The following is a 15,133-nucleotide window of genomic DNA, read 5'->3' on the forward strand; positions in this document are numbered from 1 at the left end:
CGGGCTGCGAAATTTTAGAACACACTCCCAGAGGAAATGCTGTGTGCAAGCTGGATCTTTTTGCTACTGAGCACACATTTTTATAAACTTCCACTTTATCTCTCCCACATGCTGCTATTTGCATTCTGTCAGAGAGTGACAAGAGTTAGATACAAGTTATTTACTTGTGCGTTAAATACAAACACCCTTGAACAGAACATAAATAGCTTTGCTAAGGAAAAGAACTGATGGCAAAAATGTAGTACAAATTTATACTTTTCTTTTTTCATGCAAGAGTTAAACAAAACAAAATATTATGCTTTGTTTTAAACAAATAAGGGATCAAATTTATTCATTTCAACAAGGAGAAACCAAGCACACAGCTGTCACTCAGAAAACTCGGGTTCTTATGCTTATGAAACAACATATAAAACTCCTAAATTATCACGATGAAGATTATTGACTCAGTATCATGCCTACTATTACAGGTAGCAGTGTGGTCCTAACCTGAATAAGAGACTGGACAAATGAGTGGATAAATGCATAGATGGGCCAGCCTATTCTAGTGTCTATCACTGTGTAATTTTAGTCAACACCCTGTAATCAGAAGCATGTCATCTATATGCTGGTTGAGTCAGTCCTCTGCTTAGACCATAAAAACCTCGGTGTCTCCTAAATGTAGAGATGTTTACAACAGCAGTGCCTGTTTCCTGTTGTCCTGCTAGGCTGGCTCCACCTTTTACACAGATGTCGAACCAACATTGTGAAAAGATCTCCTGCCGACTTAACGGCAGCGCAACATTGCCCACATCCCCCCTGGTCCTACAAATAACAGGCAGCATACAAGAGGTTTCGAAGGCTTACCTCTCCTACCATGCCGTTCCACTCCCCGTCAATGTTTTTCCCATGCCTCCCATTTGTCACCAGGTAAAGGTCATAGGTGAAGCCTACAATCTTGGCGAGGCGCTTTAGTACATCGATGCAGAACCCTTTACAGCAGTGCTTCATGGGTCTAACACCATCCACCACCAAACTGAGGAGATGATGAGAGAAAGGTGACATAGTTAAAACACTCTCTTAAAAACATGTTGTAAGTTTGTTTTTCAGGTCACTTTGATCTAAACAAGGTTCTTTTCTGTTAAAGAAATTGAAAATGAAAGAAGTGAGGTTCTTGGGGAGTGAGAAAATGAGCATATGTTCTCCCCCTGAGGTGCTCATAACGGAGGAAGAACTAAAAGCTGAGGAAGGCGAGGAAGGTGTGAATTATTATCGAGGGACTGTGAGTGGATCGATACTGACAGTTTGGCTGTTGTGTAAGGGGAAGCAACGCTCGACAGGTCAGACAGTTCAGGAGGAAAAAGTGTTGCGTTATTAAAATGGAAATAAACTCATTTTTTTCTAATTTAAGGAAACAAATTTCCTGCAAAGACCTTCAAATGTCTCCCTTCTCCCTTGCTTCATACAGCAAACACTTGACCAAAGCACCATGCACATCTATATGGACATATGGGAATCCAAGTACATTTAGATGACTATCAGTCAAGTGGCTTCTGTGCCCTCCATCAGCTCTTTACAGCTCGTGGCCATTTGATGGTCCTTATGTCACTTAGCTATGGCCCCCTCTTGGCTCTGTTCTCTAACAATGCAGAATGTGCATTTGGCAGTCTTAACTGACAAAACAAGGTCAAACCCACAAGATTGAAATATTTAACTCCTCTTTACGTTTGTATAGATTATAACATTATTATTAAAGAAACTGTTAAAATATGTTTGTGAAATCTAAATGGTTTTGTTTGTTTATTTTTTTAGAAAGTCAGTATTTGGTATGATTGTCTTGACTCTTCAACTCTTCCTGAGCTCTTTTAGGCAAACTTTCACATAATTGCTTTGTTCAGGAATTGTTCTTCAGGCTTCTGGAAGGACATTTAAAGCTCTTCTTTGGACACTGCTAATGTTTGTCCTGTTATCTGTCAAAATGACCCTACATTGCTTCAATAACGTTGAGATCCAGGCTCTAGGGCAGGGATGTCCACCTCCAGGCCTCGAGGGCCAGTGTCCTGCAGGTTTTAGACATCACCCTGGGTCAACAGTCCTGAATCAAATGATTAGTTCATTACAGGCCTCTGGAGAACTTCAAGACATGTTGAGGAGGTCATTTAGCCATTTAAATCAGCTGTGTTGGATCAAGCACACATCTAAAACCTGCAGGACACCGGCCCTTGAGGCCTGGAGGTGGACATCCCTGCTCTAGGGAGACCATTCAATGGCTCATAGTGTGTGTTTTTCTATACAGGTATGTGTTTGAAGCACTGGCAGTCATTTTGGCATCATCGTCATACTGAAAAATCAAGCTGTGGCCAATCAGATGCCTTCCAGATGGCCCTGCATGGCGGATCAAAATCTGCTGGCACTTTTCTGCATTTATAACTCCATCAATTTTTACAAGATCCCCAAAACCACTGACTGAAATGTAGCTCCAAACTATAATTGAGCCTCCGTGTGATTTGATCTTGGCTGTAGACACTCAGAGTTGTATCTCTCTCCTAACTTCCTCCAAAACAAATTGACAATTTGAACTGAAACTTTTTTTGTCAGTAATTTTGTGTCAGCATTCCTCACCCTTGCTTATGAATGGCTTCTTGACAATCACCCTTCCATTTCTGATTAGGCTACTATGTGAATCATGTCGAGATGCATTTCTTAGGTCCTGTCTCAGATCTTTGTTGAATCTTTCTTCCCTATTTCTTAAACACATGACATTCAGGCACTGTTCATCTCCTGTATATTTTCTGTGCTGTGTGATTCATTGGTCAGTGTTCCTCTGGTCAAGTACAATGACTGAATATCTACAGTTCTGTTGCTCAAGATCCTTTTACAGTACAGTTCATTTTTTGTGCATGCTATTTTTCAAGGCATTTTACAGGAGCGATGTGACACTGAAAAAGGACAAGTAACGTGTTGAGAAAAATACAGTTGCATTTTAGTGCCTGCTTGTGCTCAGGTATTTTTTGTGTGTTTATTTTAAAAACTGAGCAAACAACCGTGACCTTGGTGGTGATCACAGGAGAAAATAAAAGGAAAAACAACTTCGCAAACACAGTGCAGCAGATCAAGGGTGCTGTGACAGGTGAAGAAAAATGATAGCAAATCAGCCAAACAGAAAATGCTTATATGTGTAATTAAAAAAAGAAAAATGAGAGTAAGAAGCAAGTATAGAAATGCATATAATGGAAAGTAATAAAAAGAAGTGGGTTGATTAGTAAAGGAGCAAACTTGACTCTCAGCCAAAATAATTGATGGAGGATGAACTTGTTATCTCTCTGTTGGCCAAGTCATATACTGGCAGGAAGGAAGCTTATCTGGGATAGACAAGGGGTGCAGAACACACACACACACACACACACACACACACACACACACACACACACACACACACACACACACACACACACACACAGTTAGAGACATGCCCAATTTCTGCAGGACAAGAAAAGATTAACCTGCCTTTACTTTGCTTCTTCCATCATACTTCTATTAAAAAGCTGTAAGAAATCCATGTTTCTTTCAACACGTTTTAATCTGATGTCAACTAACTTCATACATATACACACACAGAGAGACAGAGACACAAATGTATTTTCTCAAATTCAGCCAAAATAATTCAGCTGTTTTCTATTCTTTAATCTACTGGTCGCAGAAGGTAAGCCTTTCTTTAAACCTTTTTCTGTATGTACACTCCACCTGGAAACGATAACGATTTACTGTCCTGTTCTTTGATGTGTGGCCAGACAGCTCAATTTTACAATGGATTAAGGCAAAGGTCCTTGTGGTTTCAGGATGGTCTTTATCTAACAACTTTTTGAAACTTCTTTCCCACTCTCTACTACCGTTTGCCAGCTGATAAGAGCTCAGAGAAAATAACACAAGGAGAAAACACATATTATGTACTGAAGCACCTCTTGTTGTAACAATCTTGATGTATTTGCTGATAGAAAATTGGGGTATCTAGTCTTCTGTTTTTTTCAGCTTATGGCCAAACAACAGGTCATCTTGCGTTGCCACCTATTTCAAATTGTTACAAAAACATATTGCAATTCTATTTCTATTTGTTTTCATAGCAATTACTTTGTTTTTCATATTTTTGCGTATACCTATGGTGGTTCTTGGAGGTCAAACAAGAACAAGAGCCAGCAAATGGGAAAAAAAAAACATCAAAAGCTAAAAATAAATAAATAAACGGATAAACAAAAGGACTCAGTAAACACAACAGAAGTGAGTTTGAGGAGAAAATAATATGATGGGGAAAAAACTAACTGCAAACATATATCATCAGTATTATTTGAATTATGCAAAAAGAACAGAATATTCTTGCATTTTTTTTCTCGCTCACAACACCAACAAACATTCTTTGAAGTGCAATCTGTTGCATGTTTCAGCTTCTGCAGCTGTTTTGTGATGCTGTTGTCTTTTTAACTTCTATTTTTTGTATGCTTTTGCAATATTTTCCTATTTGCTGATGTTGTTGTAAGTTGCAGTGCACCTGACGTCTCAGGGCCACCGTACATCCCATATATGATCTCTCTCTGTGAGCCAAACCAAAGGTTTCACCCCTGCAGTGATGAAGACAGACGTGCACATTTTCAGGCTAAAGATGGATTTTTGGATGCTATGAATAACCATTTAATTTGTGGAGTTTTTAGAAGTGTTTTTTAGTTGTGTTTATTGTTTAGAAGATTGCTTTTCTGTACATAAATCATATGAACTAAAATACCATCTCAACCAGTTTTTATACATGCATGAAACCCAAACATTTTGACATTACCAGCTAGAGCAGCGTATGAGAATGTAAATGACAGATTGTACATGAAATGGTGTTTAACTGAGCAATTATGCATGTCTTGTTCATACCCATGAGAGAACAGCACATTACATTTTTTAACAAAATCACAGTGATCTGATGTTTCCTCATTCCTAGCTACCAGTAGGAAAACTGAGCCCAGAGTCGTATGTATTCCCTCTACTTGTGAGGAATGGCAATTCCAAATGTTCTCCTGATCTCATGTGGAGTTGATGTGTGGAAACAGCTAGACACTTGAATAATTGAATATTTTTTTGCAATGTAATGAATGGATTATTTGATGTTTTCACTTCTCTGTTCGTCCATCCAGGGGTGGTGGCTGTGAATTACCTGGAGTTAACGGGCATGCGGCATGGTACAGAGTCCCGGATGCAGGAGCCAGTGCCTGGGTCAGCAGGTTCCACTATGACAAAGGGCCTCTCCTCCAATGTGACCACTCGAAGATGTTGGGAGTCATCCAGGGGCTTCAAGAAAGAGCCATAGCGAGACCAGGGGTGATACCGTAGTCGCAGGTGTCCATTCTCCCACCAGCCAACCTGTAGAGCATTCAAACCCACAATCAGCTAATTTCAGGACATGTAGCTGCAAACATCTGGTCACTTCTATATTTGTATGTTGGTTTAAAATATAGTGCAATATAATTAGAAAATGTTTAAGTTCCTTGTTCACGTCATCTCTAAGACTGAGACTGGGTGCCTTATGTTGAAAACTCATTTCAAGCAGCTGGTATAGAATAGAATAGAATAGAATAGAATAGAATAGCCTTTATTGTCATTGTACAGAGTACAACGAAATTGGAGTGCCACTCCCTTGGTGCAAGTTTCAATAATAAATATAAATGTAAAATATAAAAAGTACAAAAAAAACAATCGTAAGTACTCAAACAATAGTATGTACAATATATACAGGATAGCAGCATTAATATAATGACAGTGACGGTATGGAATAGGTTCAATTGTTTTTGTGCTTATTTACTATGGTGATAGCTCTGGGAAAGAAGCTATCCCTGAATCTGTTTGTCCTGGTTTTATGTGACCTGTACCGTCGGCCTGACGGTAATAGTTCAAACAGTTGGTTGCTGGGGTGAGAGTGGTCCTTGATGATATTGCCAGCTCTGCTGAGGTACCGAAAGTTTGCAGTGACCTCCAGGCTGGGCAGAGAGCAGCCAGTGATCTTCTGGGCTGTGTTGATGACCCTCTGCAGTACTTTCCTGTCTGCAGCTGAGCACCCTGCATACCATGTTGTTATGCCGTACGTTAGGATGCTCTCTATGGTGGCTCTGTAAAATGTCACCAGCAGCCTCTCCTCCAGGTTGTTCCTCCTGAGCACTCTCAGAAAGTGGAGACGCTGCTGGGCCTTTTTAACCACCGCTGTAGTATTTGCAGTCCAGGAGAGGTCATCAGATATCTGCACGCCCAGAAACCTCATGGAGTGTACCCTCTCCACACAGCTCCCGTGAATGTAAAGTGGGGCCGGGTCTGCTCTGCCCTTCCTGAAGTCCAAGATGAGTTCTTTAGTTTTCGTGGTGTTCAGTTGGAGGTTGTTAACTGAACACCACTCAGTCAGTCTGTTGACCTCATCTCTGTAGTCCGACTCATCCCCCCTTGAGATGAGTCCAACCACTGTGGTGTCATCCGCGAACTTTATGATGGTGTTTGAGAGATGGGTAGGGGAGCAGTCGGATGTGTAGAGCGTAAACAGGAGGGGACTCAAAACACATCCTTGTGGAGACCCGGTGCTGAGTGTGATGGTGCTGGACCGGTGGGGGCCGAGTCTGACAGACTGTGGTCTATTTGTCAGGAAGTCCTTGATCCAGAGGCAGATGGGGGTGGAGAGTCCCAGGTGAGACAGTTTCTGGACCAGGATCTCCGGGATGATATGATTGAATGCTGAGCTGAAGTCCAGAAAGAGCATTCTCACATAGCTTCCTCGGTGCTCCAGGTGACTCAGCGCAGTGTGGAGCGCTATGGTGATAGCGTCCTCGGTGGAACGATTTGTCCTGTAGGCAAATTGGTGGGGGTCCAGAGTGGGAGGCAGACCGGCCCTGATGTGCTGACAGACCAGTCTCTCAAAGCACTTCATCACTACAGGCGTAAGTATAAAGACGCTGCTACAGCTAATGACAAAAACTGAGAGTTCAAGCTTGGACTGATTGAGAAAAGCTTTGCCTTCCAGGTTTGCTCCTTCTTTGCCAGCATTAGTGCTGACCCCGCATCAAATGAGCCTCTTCATCTCATGCTTTATTTTACCACAGTGTCTCTGGTAAACAAGAACCAATGTTAATCCCACTTTTCCACAGTTTTTCCTTTTGCCTTGTATATTCGCACATACATGGAAACTGAGCGTCAGCTGAAGGTTGAGGAGGCCGACAGAACATCATATTCAAAAAGAAGAGCTTCTCAAACCAGACACCCTGCTTACACCGTTTACTTTCTCAGATCCCATCTCTAAAGATTATTGTGTAGTTCAAATAGAGCTGGAAACACAGGTCATCTATGACAAAATGCAACCATTTCTGACTTTGTGTGAATGACACAGTAAAGTCTGTTTTAAAAATCAGGGCATGTCCGATGTATTATATTTCCCTCCAGTCTTTGGATGCACAAAGTAGCTATTCAGAAGTAGCTAGTGCTTATCTGCCATTGTTCATGTTAGTTGAGTTGTTACTTGCAATCAGTTGAATAGTGTTTGTATACATTTGTGCTGTCATTATGAACTGAATTTTATAACAGAGTTTGAAACTGTATTCGTGCTACTATCCTGTGTGCATCCATTGTAGGGCTGTGAGATATGACCAAAATCTCATATCCATATAAGAATTCTATCGTCCCAACGATATAAATCACAAAAATGTAACATTTTCTGTAAATTCTGTGACTCTCAGGCAGCTCGACTTGCAGGAAGTGTTTCCAGCTGCGTGTCATGTGGAGTCGAGTGTTTTAACAGATGCATGAAACTATATATTTTTAGACATAAGTTGTAATGGCCGCTGTTTTCTTTGTGAGTATTTATTACACGGCGTGCTGCGGGGAAAAGCCTGTTCTAACGTTTGAGTCTAAGGTTTATTTTTTAGCACCTGGCGGCTCTTTTTTACTTCTCATCCGTAAATAATCTGCTCTTTCACGTGATTCAGTTTATTTTGAAAAGTCTCAACAGGATCTTGAGCTTTATTGTGAAAGGTTTATGTGGAACATAAACAAGCGGACACGCGATGGTGTTTTTGTCGTTGTTGCTAACCACAACACATAAAAACAGGCGCTTGTCCGTCCATAGTGTGGTTATATTAAATATAAGAGAAAGAGAGAACTTCAAAATTAATATAGCCACTACAGTGACCATCAAAACGATGAAAAAATATTGCTGTAAACAGTTTATTTTGTGACACTACGAAACAAACGACAGCATAAAATGAAACGATAGACGTTTTTATATTGTCATCCGATATATATCGTTATATCGAACAGCCCTAATCCATTGAGTGTGTGAGCCCAGTGTCTATATTTTAAATGCAGCATTTCAAATAAAAAATAATATTTCAAATCAGATAATTTATAAACAAAGACAAAGTTAGTTCATTTTGTCAATAACGGGCCTTTTATCACAAACCAAAAATGTTATCTGTGTCTCTGATTTGAATTTCTGTACCCTTTCCATAGAGAAACACTTTTTTTTTTCTTTTTTATTCTCCTTGGAAGTTTGACAAAAGCTACAGCTTGTATCAATGTCTAAATTGAATTTGCTTTGAAGATAATCTTTAGAAGGATAAATTCTGTGTATTAATTTATAAGAAATATCTTTAATTTTGTTGGTAATTAAAAACTGATTAGGGAGTCTCCAAACTTCGTTCCAGAAAAAAAATGACATATGGTAGCGTGGTTATGGTACTCTGAAATAAAGATCTGATAGATTTATTGTTGTCTTTAGATTGCTTAGAAAAGCAAATCTTGCCAACAAAAGTTTGTATGGGAGATGCCAACGGCCTGTGGAATGAAGTGATATTAGGTTGATTCTTTTTTTTTTTTTTTTTTTTTTTTTTCTAAATGACATCAGAAACAGCAGTATGCGACATTACGTGATGGCAGAGCTTCAGTTCATCCTTTGTCATTTTTTTTTTTTTTTTTAATAAATAGGACAGGGGGAATGAATGAGAGAAAGAGGGGGAGAGAAAGAAAGAAAACCAAAGGGGAGAAGAGACGGTGAGAAGGGGGGGGAAGAGAGAGAGAGAAAAAAAAAAAAAGAACTCCTGGGTCACCTGTATGGAGAAAAAAAACAAACAAACAAAAAAAAACAAACAGAGGAGACAGCAAACAACAAAGAGCAACATAATAATAGAGAAAACAAAGCACCATCACAATAAACTAGCTAGTCATAGATATCAATATTTACTAAATAATAAACGATATTGTGCAGCACGCAAGATAGACAGCGCACAGTGTGCTTTGAGGCAGCAGCCAAGAAAGCTTTAGTCCGCGTCTGTGAATACCCATGTGTGCATACCTGTGTGGATCAGCATGCTTGCATTCCAAAGGTTTCTCCATGTAATGATCTGCTAGGGAGTGTGGGGGGGCCACAGCCCCGTCCTCCAGGGTGTGAAGCGGGTATGGAGGAGATCAAAACTCCAGACATCCAGAGGCCCCCAGAACACAAGAGACCATGGAAGACCAACAGAGGGGCAGCCGCGCCACTGTTCCAGTAAGAGCTGAGGAGAGTCCCAGATGAGGGCTCGCCCAGCAGCCGCGGAGCAGAAGTCAGGGGGAGTTGCAGTGACGCGCCCGTGAGCTCCGCCGGCCCCCAGCTGTGCCTGAGTGACCGAGCCCCAGGCCGAGAGGCCGGGGGCACCCCACCTCCAAAGGGGCCCGAGCGAGCCCCAGGCCCCAGGCCCCGACAAGCGGCCGCCAAGGAGTGAGCCGGTGTGTACCCGGACGCCCACCCCCAGACACAAAGAACCACCAACACACCGACACCTGAGGGAGTCCGCCACCGGCAGGGGAAGTGGTGGTGGGTGGAGATAGGCCTCCAAACCTTGGAGGGCCTGAGGTGTCCCCAGAGAGGTGGCGTCTGATACCCAACCTGACATATAGACACAGACATACAGGCACACACAGACACAAACATCCATTCCCACCCTCATGCTCTCATATGCACTCACTCCACACTCAACCAACGTGGAGACAGACATAAAGAGACGCTGTACACACAATCACACTCCCCAAGCGTACTCTACAAACCGGGTCTAGGTACCCTTGCCCCTGGAGGGGGGAATTGCACCCAGACCCAGGTGGTGTTACCCTTTTCCCTGCGGTGGGGAGAGGCAGATCACCCCGACTCCGCAGCAGCAGGGAGGCCCCACACCCCAGACCGCAGTCGGACGGCCAACTCCTCCTACTAGCCCTCCCGCTCCAGCAGGCCGCAGAGAATGGGGGTGGGAGAAGACTCCAAACCTCCCTCCACCCGCTCATTGTAGTGTTGATGCATATGTGTTCTAAGGTGCAATTAAAACCCAGGAGGGCATGGAGCTACCTGCCAAGGAGCAGCAGGTAAGCGCATAGTCCCTCCTGCTAGGTTGATTCTTAAACAGCATACAAACCCCTGATGGTATTGAGCCAAATACTTTTGTATAATCATGACGATTTATAGCTAAATTAAACAAAATTCTTCATAGGAGAAAAGCGTACCATTTGAATCAAATAATTGGTTGACTAAAATAATGTTATTCCTAAACCAACTATCTAAGAAGAGAGATTTTCTTTTAAATAAAACATCCTTGTTATTCCAGATATAATAACTGTGTGGACTAAAGTTATGCTTGTAAATAAGAGTCCATGCTAAAAAAAAGCTTGGCGATGAAAAGCAGAGATTTTTATAGGGATTTTATCAATATCAATATCAAAATTACAAAATTTTAAATTTAAAAAAATAATATTTCAAATCAGATCATTTATAAACAAAGACAAAGTTAGTTCATTTCGTCAATAACAGGCCTTTTATCACAAACCAAAAATGTTATCTGTGTCTTTGATTTGAATTTCTGAACCCTTTCCATAGAGAAACACTTGAAAAACCTGCACTTACACCATATCAGTAGTTGGTACATTGCTCCAGCCCTCATTGGGTCCTCTTATATTATGTGCACTTATAACACCATCACATACAGTTGCCATTGTGACTATGCCCTGCTCAACTTCATCGCCTCCTCATCGCTGTTTGAGACACCTTTTTCATAACATAACACTTCAGACATTTCTTCAGACAATTGATTGATTGGTAATTTATTTCAACATGTGAACAATATACAAGTACATTTAGAAAAGAAATGAGAGAAAAAAAATATACTATACAAATTACATACAAAAAAACATTCTGATTAATTTACATGTTGAAAGGGAGTGGGAAGAAGTACACACTTATTTAATCCCACCCCTGTCCCATAAATTATCAGTGAATATTTAGTCAGCTTCCTTACTGATATAATTTGTAATAAAAATAGTGAACAGATTTCTGATATACTATATACTATAATATCACATCATGAATTTTTTGTTTGTTTGTTTTTAAATAGAGACATTCACTTAATTTAAATATTTTCCTTTTCTTTATAGATCGAGAAGATCATATTTTTATAACTCTTTTTGAACAGTTTTATGTTTGGACATTGCTTTAATTCCATATTCAGTTTGTTCCATAGTTTCACTCCTTGAACAGAAACACAAAAGCCTTTTCTTGTAGTACGTACCTTCATTGTTTTGAAGTTACAAAAACCCCTTAAATTATAACTTCCTTCTTTCAAAAAAAACATACTCTGAATATTACCTGGCAGTTCTTTATTTTTTGCTTTGAATAGAATTTGTGCTGTTTGGAATTTCACTATATCGTCAATTTTCAATATTTCAGACTGCAAAAATAGTGAGTTTGTATGTTCCCTATAACCTGCATTGTGGATGATTCGAATTGCTTTCTTTTGAAGAGTAAAAAGTGAATGTAATGTGGTTTTATAGTTATTGCCCCAGACCTCTGCACAATAGCTTAAGTATGGTGAAACCAGTAAACAGTAGAGAATATGAAGTGATGTTCTGTCGAATACCTGTTTTGCCTTGTTTAGTACTGCAATGCTTCGTGATACTTTGGAATGAATATATCTTACGTGAGCTCTCCAGTTAAGTTTTTCATCTATTATTACCCCCAGAAATTTATTTTCACTGACTCTTTCAATATCAACACCATTTATTTGAATCTTTGCATTTGTATTTAAACTACTATTTCCAAATAACATAAGTTTAGATTTATTCAAATTTAATGATAATTTGTTTTTATCAAGCCAGAACTTCACTTTACTTATTTCATTAGTCATATCCTCCAATAAATTCTGCAGATCATTACCAGAGCAAAAAATGTTTGTATCGTCAGCAAAGAGAACCATTTTTAATACTTTGGACACTTTACAGATGTCGTTAATGTACAAGTTGAAGAATTTTGGACCCAAAACTGACCCTTGGGGTACACCACAAGCAATGTCCATACATAAGGAGCAACCACCATTTATTTTCACAAACTGCTTTCTGTCACTTAAATAACTCCGGACCCAATCTAAAACTACCCCTCTGACACCATAACGTTCCAGTTTTCTTATTAATATATCATGATCTATAGTGTCAAATGCCTTTGTCAAGTCTATGAATAACCCAGCCACATATTGCTTTTTGTCTATGGAATTTGTGATGTATTCTATTGAATCTAATAGTGCCGATGATGTTGATCTGCTTGATCTGAATCCGTACTGACTCTCAGTGAGTAGTTTATGTTTATCTATAAATTTTTCCAGTCTGTTTTTAAACAGTTTTTCAAGAACTTTTGAGAATTGAGGTAGTAAAGAGACAGGCCTGTAGTTTGTGAAATGGTGTTTGTTTCCAGATTTGTATAGAGGTATAACTTTTGCTATTTTCATTCTGTCTGGAAATCGACAAGTTTGAAATGATAAATTACAGATGTATGTAAATGGTTTTATAATAGCCTCAATGACTCTTTTAACCACTATCATATCAATATCATTACAATCCAAAGATTTGTGATTTTTACATTTTTTGACAATTTCAAGAACTTCATTTTCATCAACGGCTGTGAGAAACATAGAATATGGATTTCTGTCAATCAGTGTATCGGGTTTTTCCTGTGCTTTCCCAGGATGAGTGATTGTTCTTGCTAAATTTGGTCCAGCAGTTACAAAGAATTCATTGAGACTATTTGCCACAACATCCATATTGTATTCTTCATGGTCATTACAAATGAAATACTTGGGATAGTTCTTTTGTCCAGTCCCACATTTTATAACACTGTTCAAGATTTCCCATAATCTTTTATTATTATTTCTATTTATATCTAATTGCTTCTTATAGTATTCCTTTTTACTAAATCTAAGTATATTAGTTAACCTATTTTTATATCTTTTATATCTGATTTCAGCATCTTTAGTTCTCGTTCTTAAGAACTCTCTGTATAGAGCATTTTTCTTTATACATGCATTTTGCAGACCTTTTGTTATCCATGGACAGTCCATATATTTCTGTTTCCTACTATATTGCTTTATTGGACAGTTGGTATTGTACAGTAATGTAAATATTCTAAGGAATTTATTATAAGCACTATTAACGTCCTGTTCCTGATATACTTCACCCCAGTTTTCCTTCAATAAATCTTTTTTAAATGCATTCATTCTTTCTTCTGTTCTTACTCGTCTGTACTCTTTTTTACTGTCCATTTTATTGATCTTGTAATTCCTATCATAGATTGTAAAAATTGGAAGATGGTCACTTATGTCGTTAATCAGGAGTCCACTTAGTCTTATTTTCAATGTCATTTGCAAAAATGTTGTCTATGAGAGTTGCACAATGTGATGTAATCCTGGTAGGTCTAGTAATTTTAGGGAATAGATTCATACAGTGCATTGTGTTTATAAATTCCTCAGTGGTTTTATGTTTATTTGGGTTTAGCAAATCAATATTGAAGTCTCCACAAATGAAAACTTTTTTGCGAGCTATTTCAATAAATGTTTCTTCTATCCAGTCTTTAAATGTCTCAATACTACTACCTGGAGCTCTGTATATACAGCTAATGATTACATTTTTACTTTTTTCTTTACAAATTTCAACTGTAATACATTCTAGTACATTATCAATCACCATCGTCATCTTTTCCACCACATTAAATTTCAAGGATATGTCCACATACAAGGCCACTCCTCCTCCTCCTTTGTTTCGCCTAGTTATAAATGTGAATTCATAACCCTCCAGTTCAAAGTCTGTTCCTTTTTCCATATTGATCCAAGTTTCTGATAAGGCAATGACACTAAATGGATGTGAAAACTGGTTAAGATATTCTTTGATATGACTAAAATTAGCATAGAGACTTCTACAGTTAAAGTGGATAATTGATAATTTATTCTCAGTTTTAATCCTCTGATTGTAGTCTTTATTTGTATAGTAGCAGCAATTGTTATTGTTAGATGAGAAAAAGTTGTTGTCTGGATCTATTTCATATTCCAAGTCGTGTGTATTGTGATCCATATAGTTAAATGTTTTCAGTTCCAATTGATCATATTCTGCAACTGTCTGACTGATGCAGCTGATTCTTCCAGATGTATCTGAGTTCTTCCTTCCAGTGTGTGTCATAAGTGAGTGTGTGGTTGTCTGTTACCTTGTTTGCCGTCCAGATCGTGTTGCTCACTGATATTTTTCGAGATCCGCCATATTTTTAATGGTCAGAACTTTGGCTTCCTCTGGTGATCCGTTTAGTTTAATGAATATTTTGCAGTTCGTCGTCCAAGTGCCTTGGATTTTTCCCAGCTTCTTAAGGTGTCGCGCTTTTTTGGCTATTTCAGCGTTGTGTTTGGTTAGATGTTCATTGATAAAGACATTAGATCCTTTTAATTTTCTTCCTTGTTTCAGCAGCGTAATCTTGTGCTTTCGATTTACAAACCATAATATAATAGCCGGTATGTTGCCGTTCCTCCTGGGAAGAGGGTGGCATGCTTCGACAGAGTTACAGTCCAGGGCAATCCCTTTGGACCGCAGGAAAGCAGCCACCTGTTGTTCCGTGGAGCTAATGTCAAGCTCTCCAGGTTCCTCGTTGCTGTCAGCGGTCACCGCCTGAGCGTATGACCGGGGTTTAATATGGAGCCCAGTGATGATGACGTCGTTTATCCTGGAGTATTGTTCCAGGTCAGCGACCTTACTTTCCAGGTATGCAATCTTTTTATCTTTTTCGGCATTTTGGATGCGGAGGAGCTTTACCTCCTCCACAATT

The 15,133-nt window shown here is 39.3% G+C and overlaps 1 protein-coding gene across 1 annotated transcript in view; it reads right to left on the reverse strand.

Moving 5' to 3' along the window:
• The window catches only part of grin2da (glutamate receptor, ionotropic, N-methyl D-aspartate 2D, a), a 274,557-nt gene that overhangs the window by 69,027 nt on the left and 190,397 nt on the right, over positions 1 to 15,133 (reverse strand). Inside the window, exons 8-9 of the mRNA XM_085395309.1 lie at positions 5,168 to 5,373; positions 844 to 1,012 (exon numbers count right to left, since the gene is read on the reverse strand). Of these exons, the coding sequence (XP_085251435.1) occupies positions 844 to 1,012; positions 5,168 to 5,373 (375 nt within the window). The remainder of the gene's footprint in view (positions 1 to 843; positions 1,013 to 5,167; positions 5,374 to 15,133) is intronic.

The sequence above is a fragment of the Rhamphochromis longiceps genome, linkage group LG22 (genome assembly GCF_057381845.1).
Source record: "Rhamphochromis longiceps isolate RC_006_pf linkage group LG22, R_longiceps_female_GT1.1, whole genome shotgun sequence".
NCBI classification, from domain to species: Eukaryota; Metazoa; Chordata; class Actinopteri; order Cichliformes; family Cichlidae; genus Rhamphochromis; species Rhamphochromis longiceps.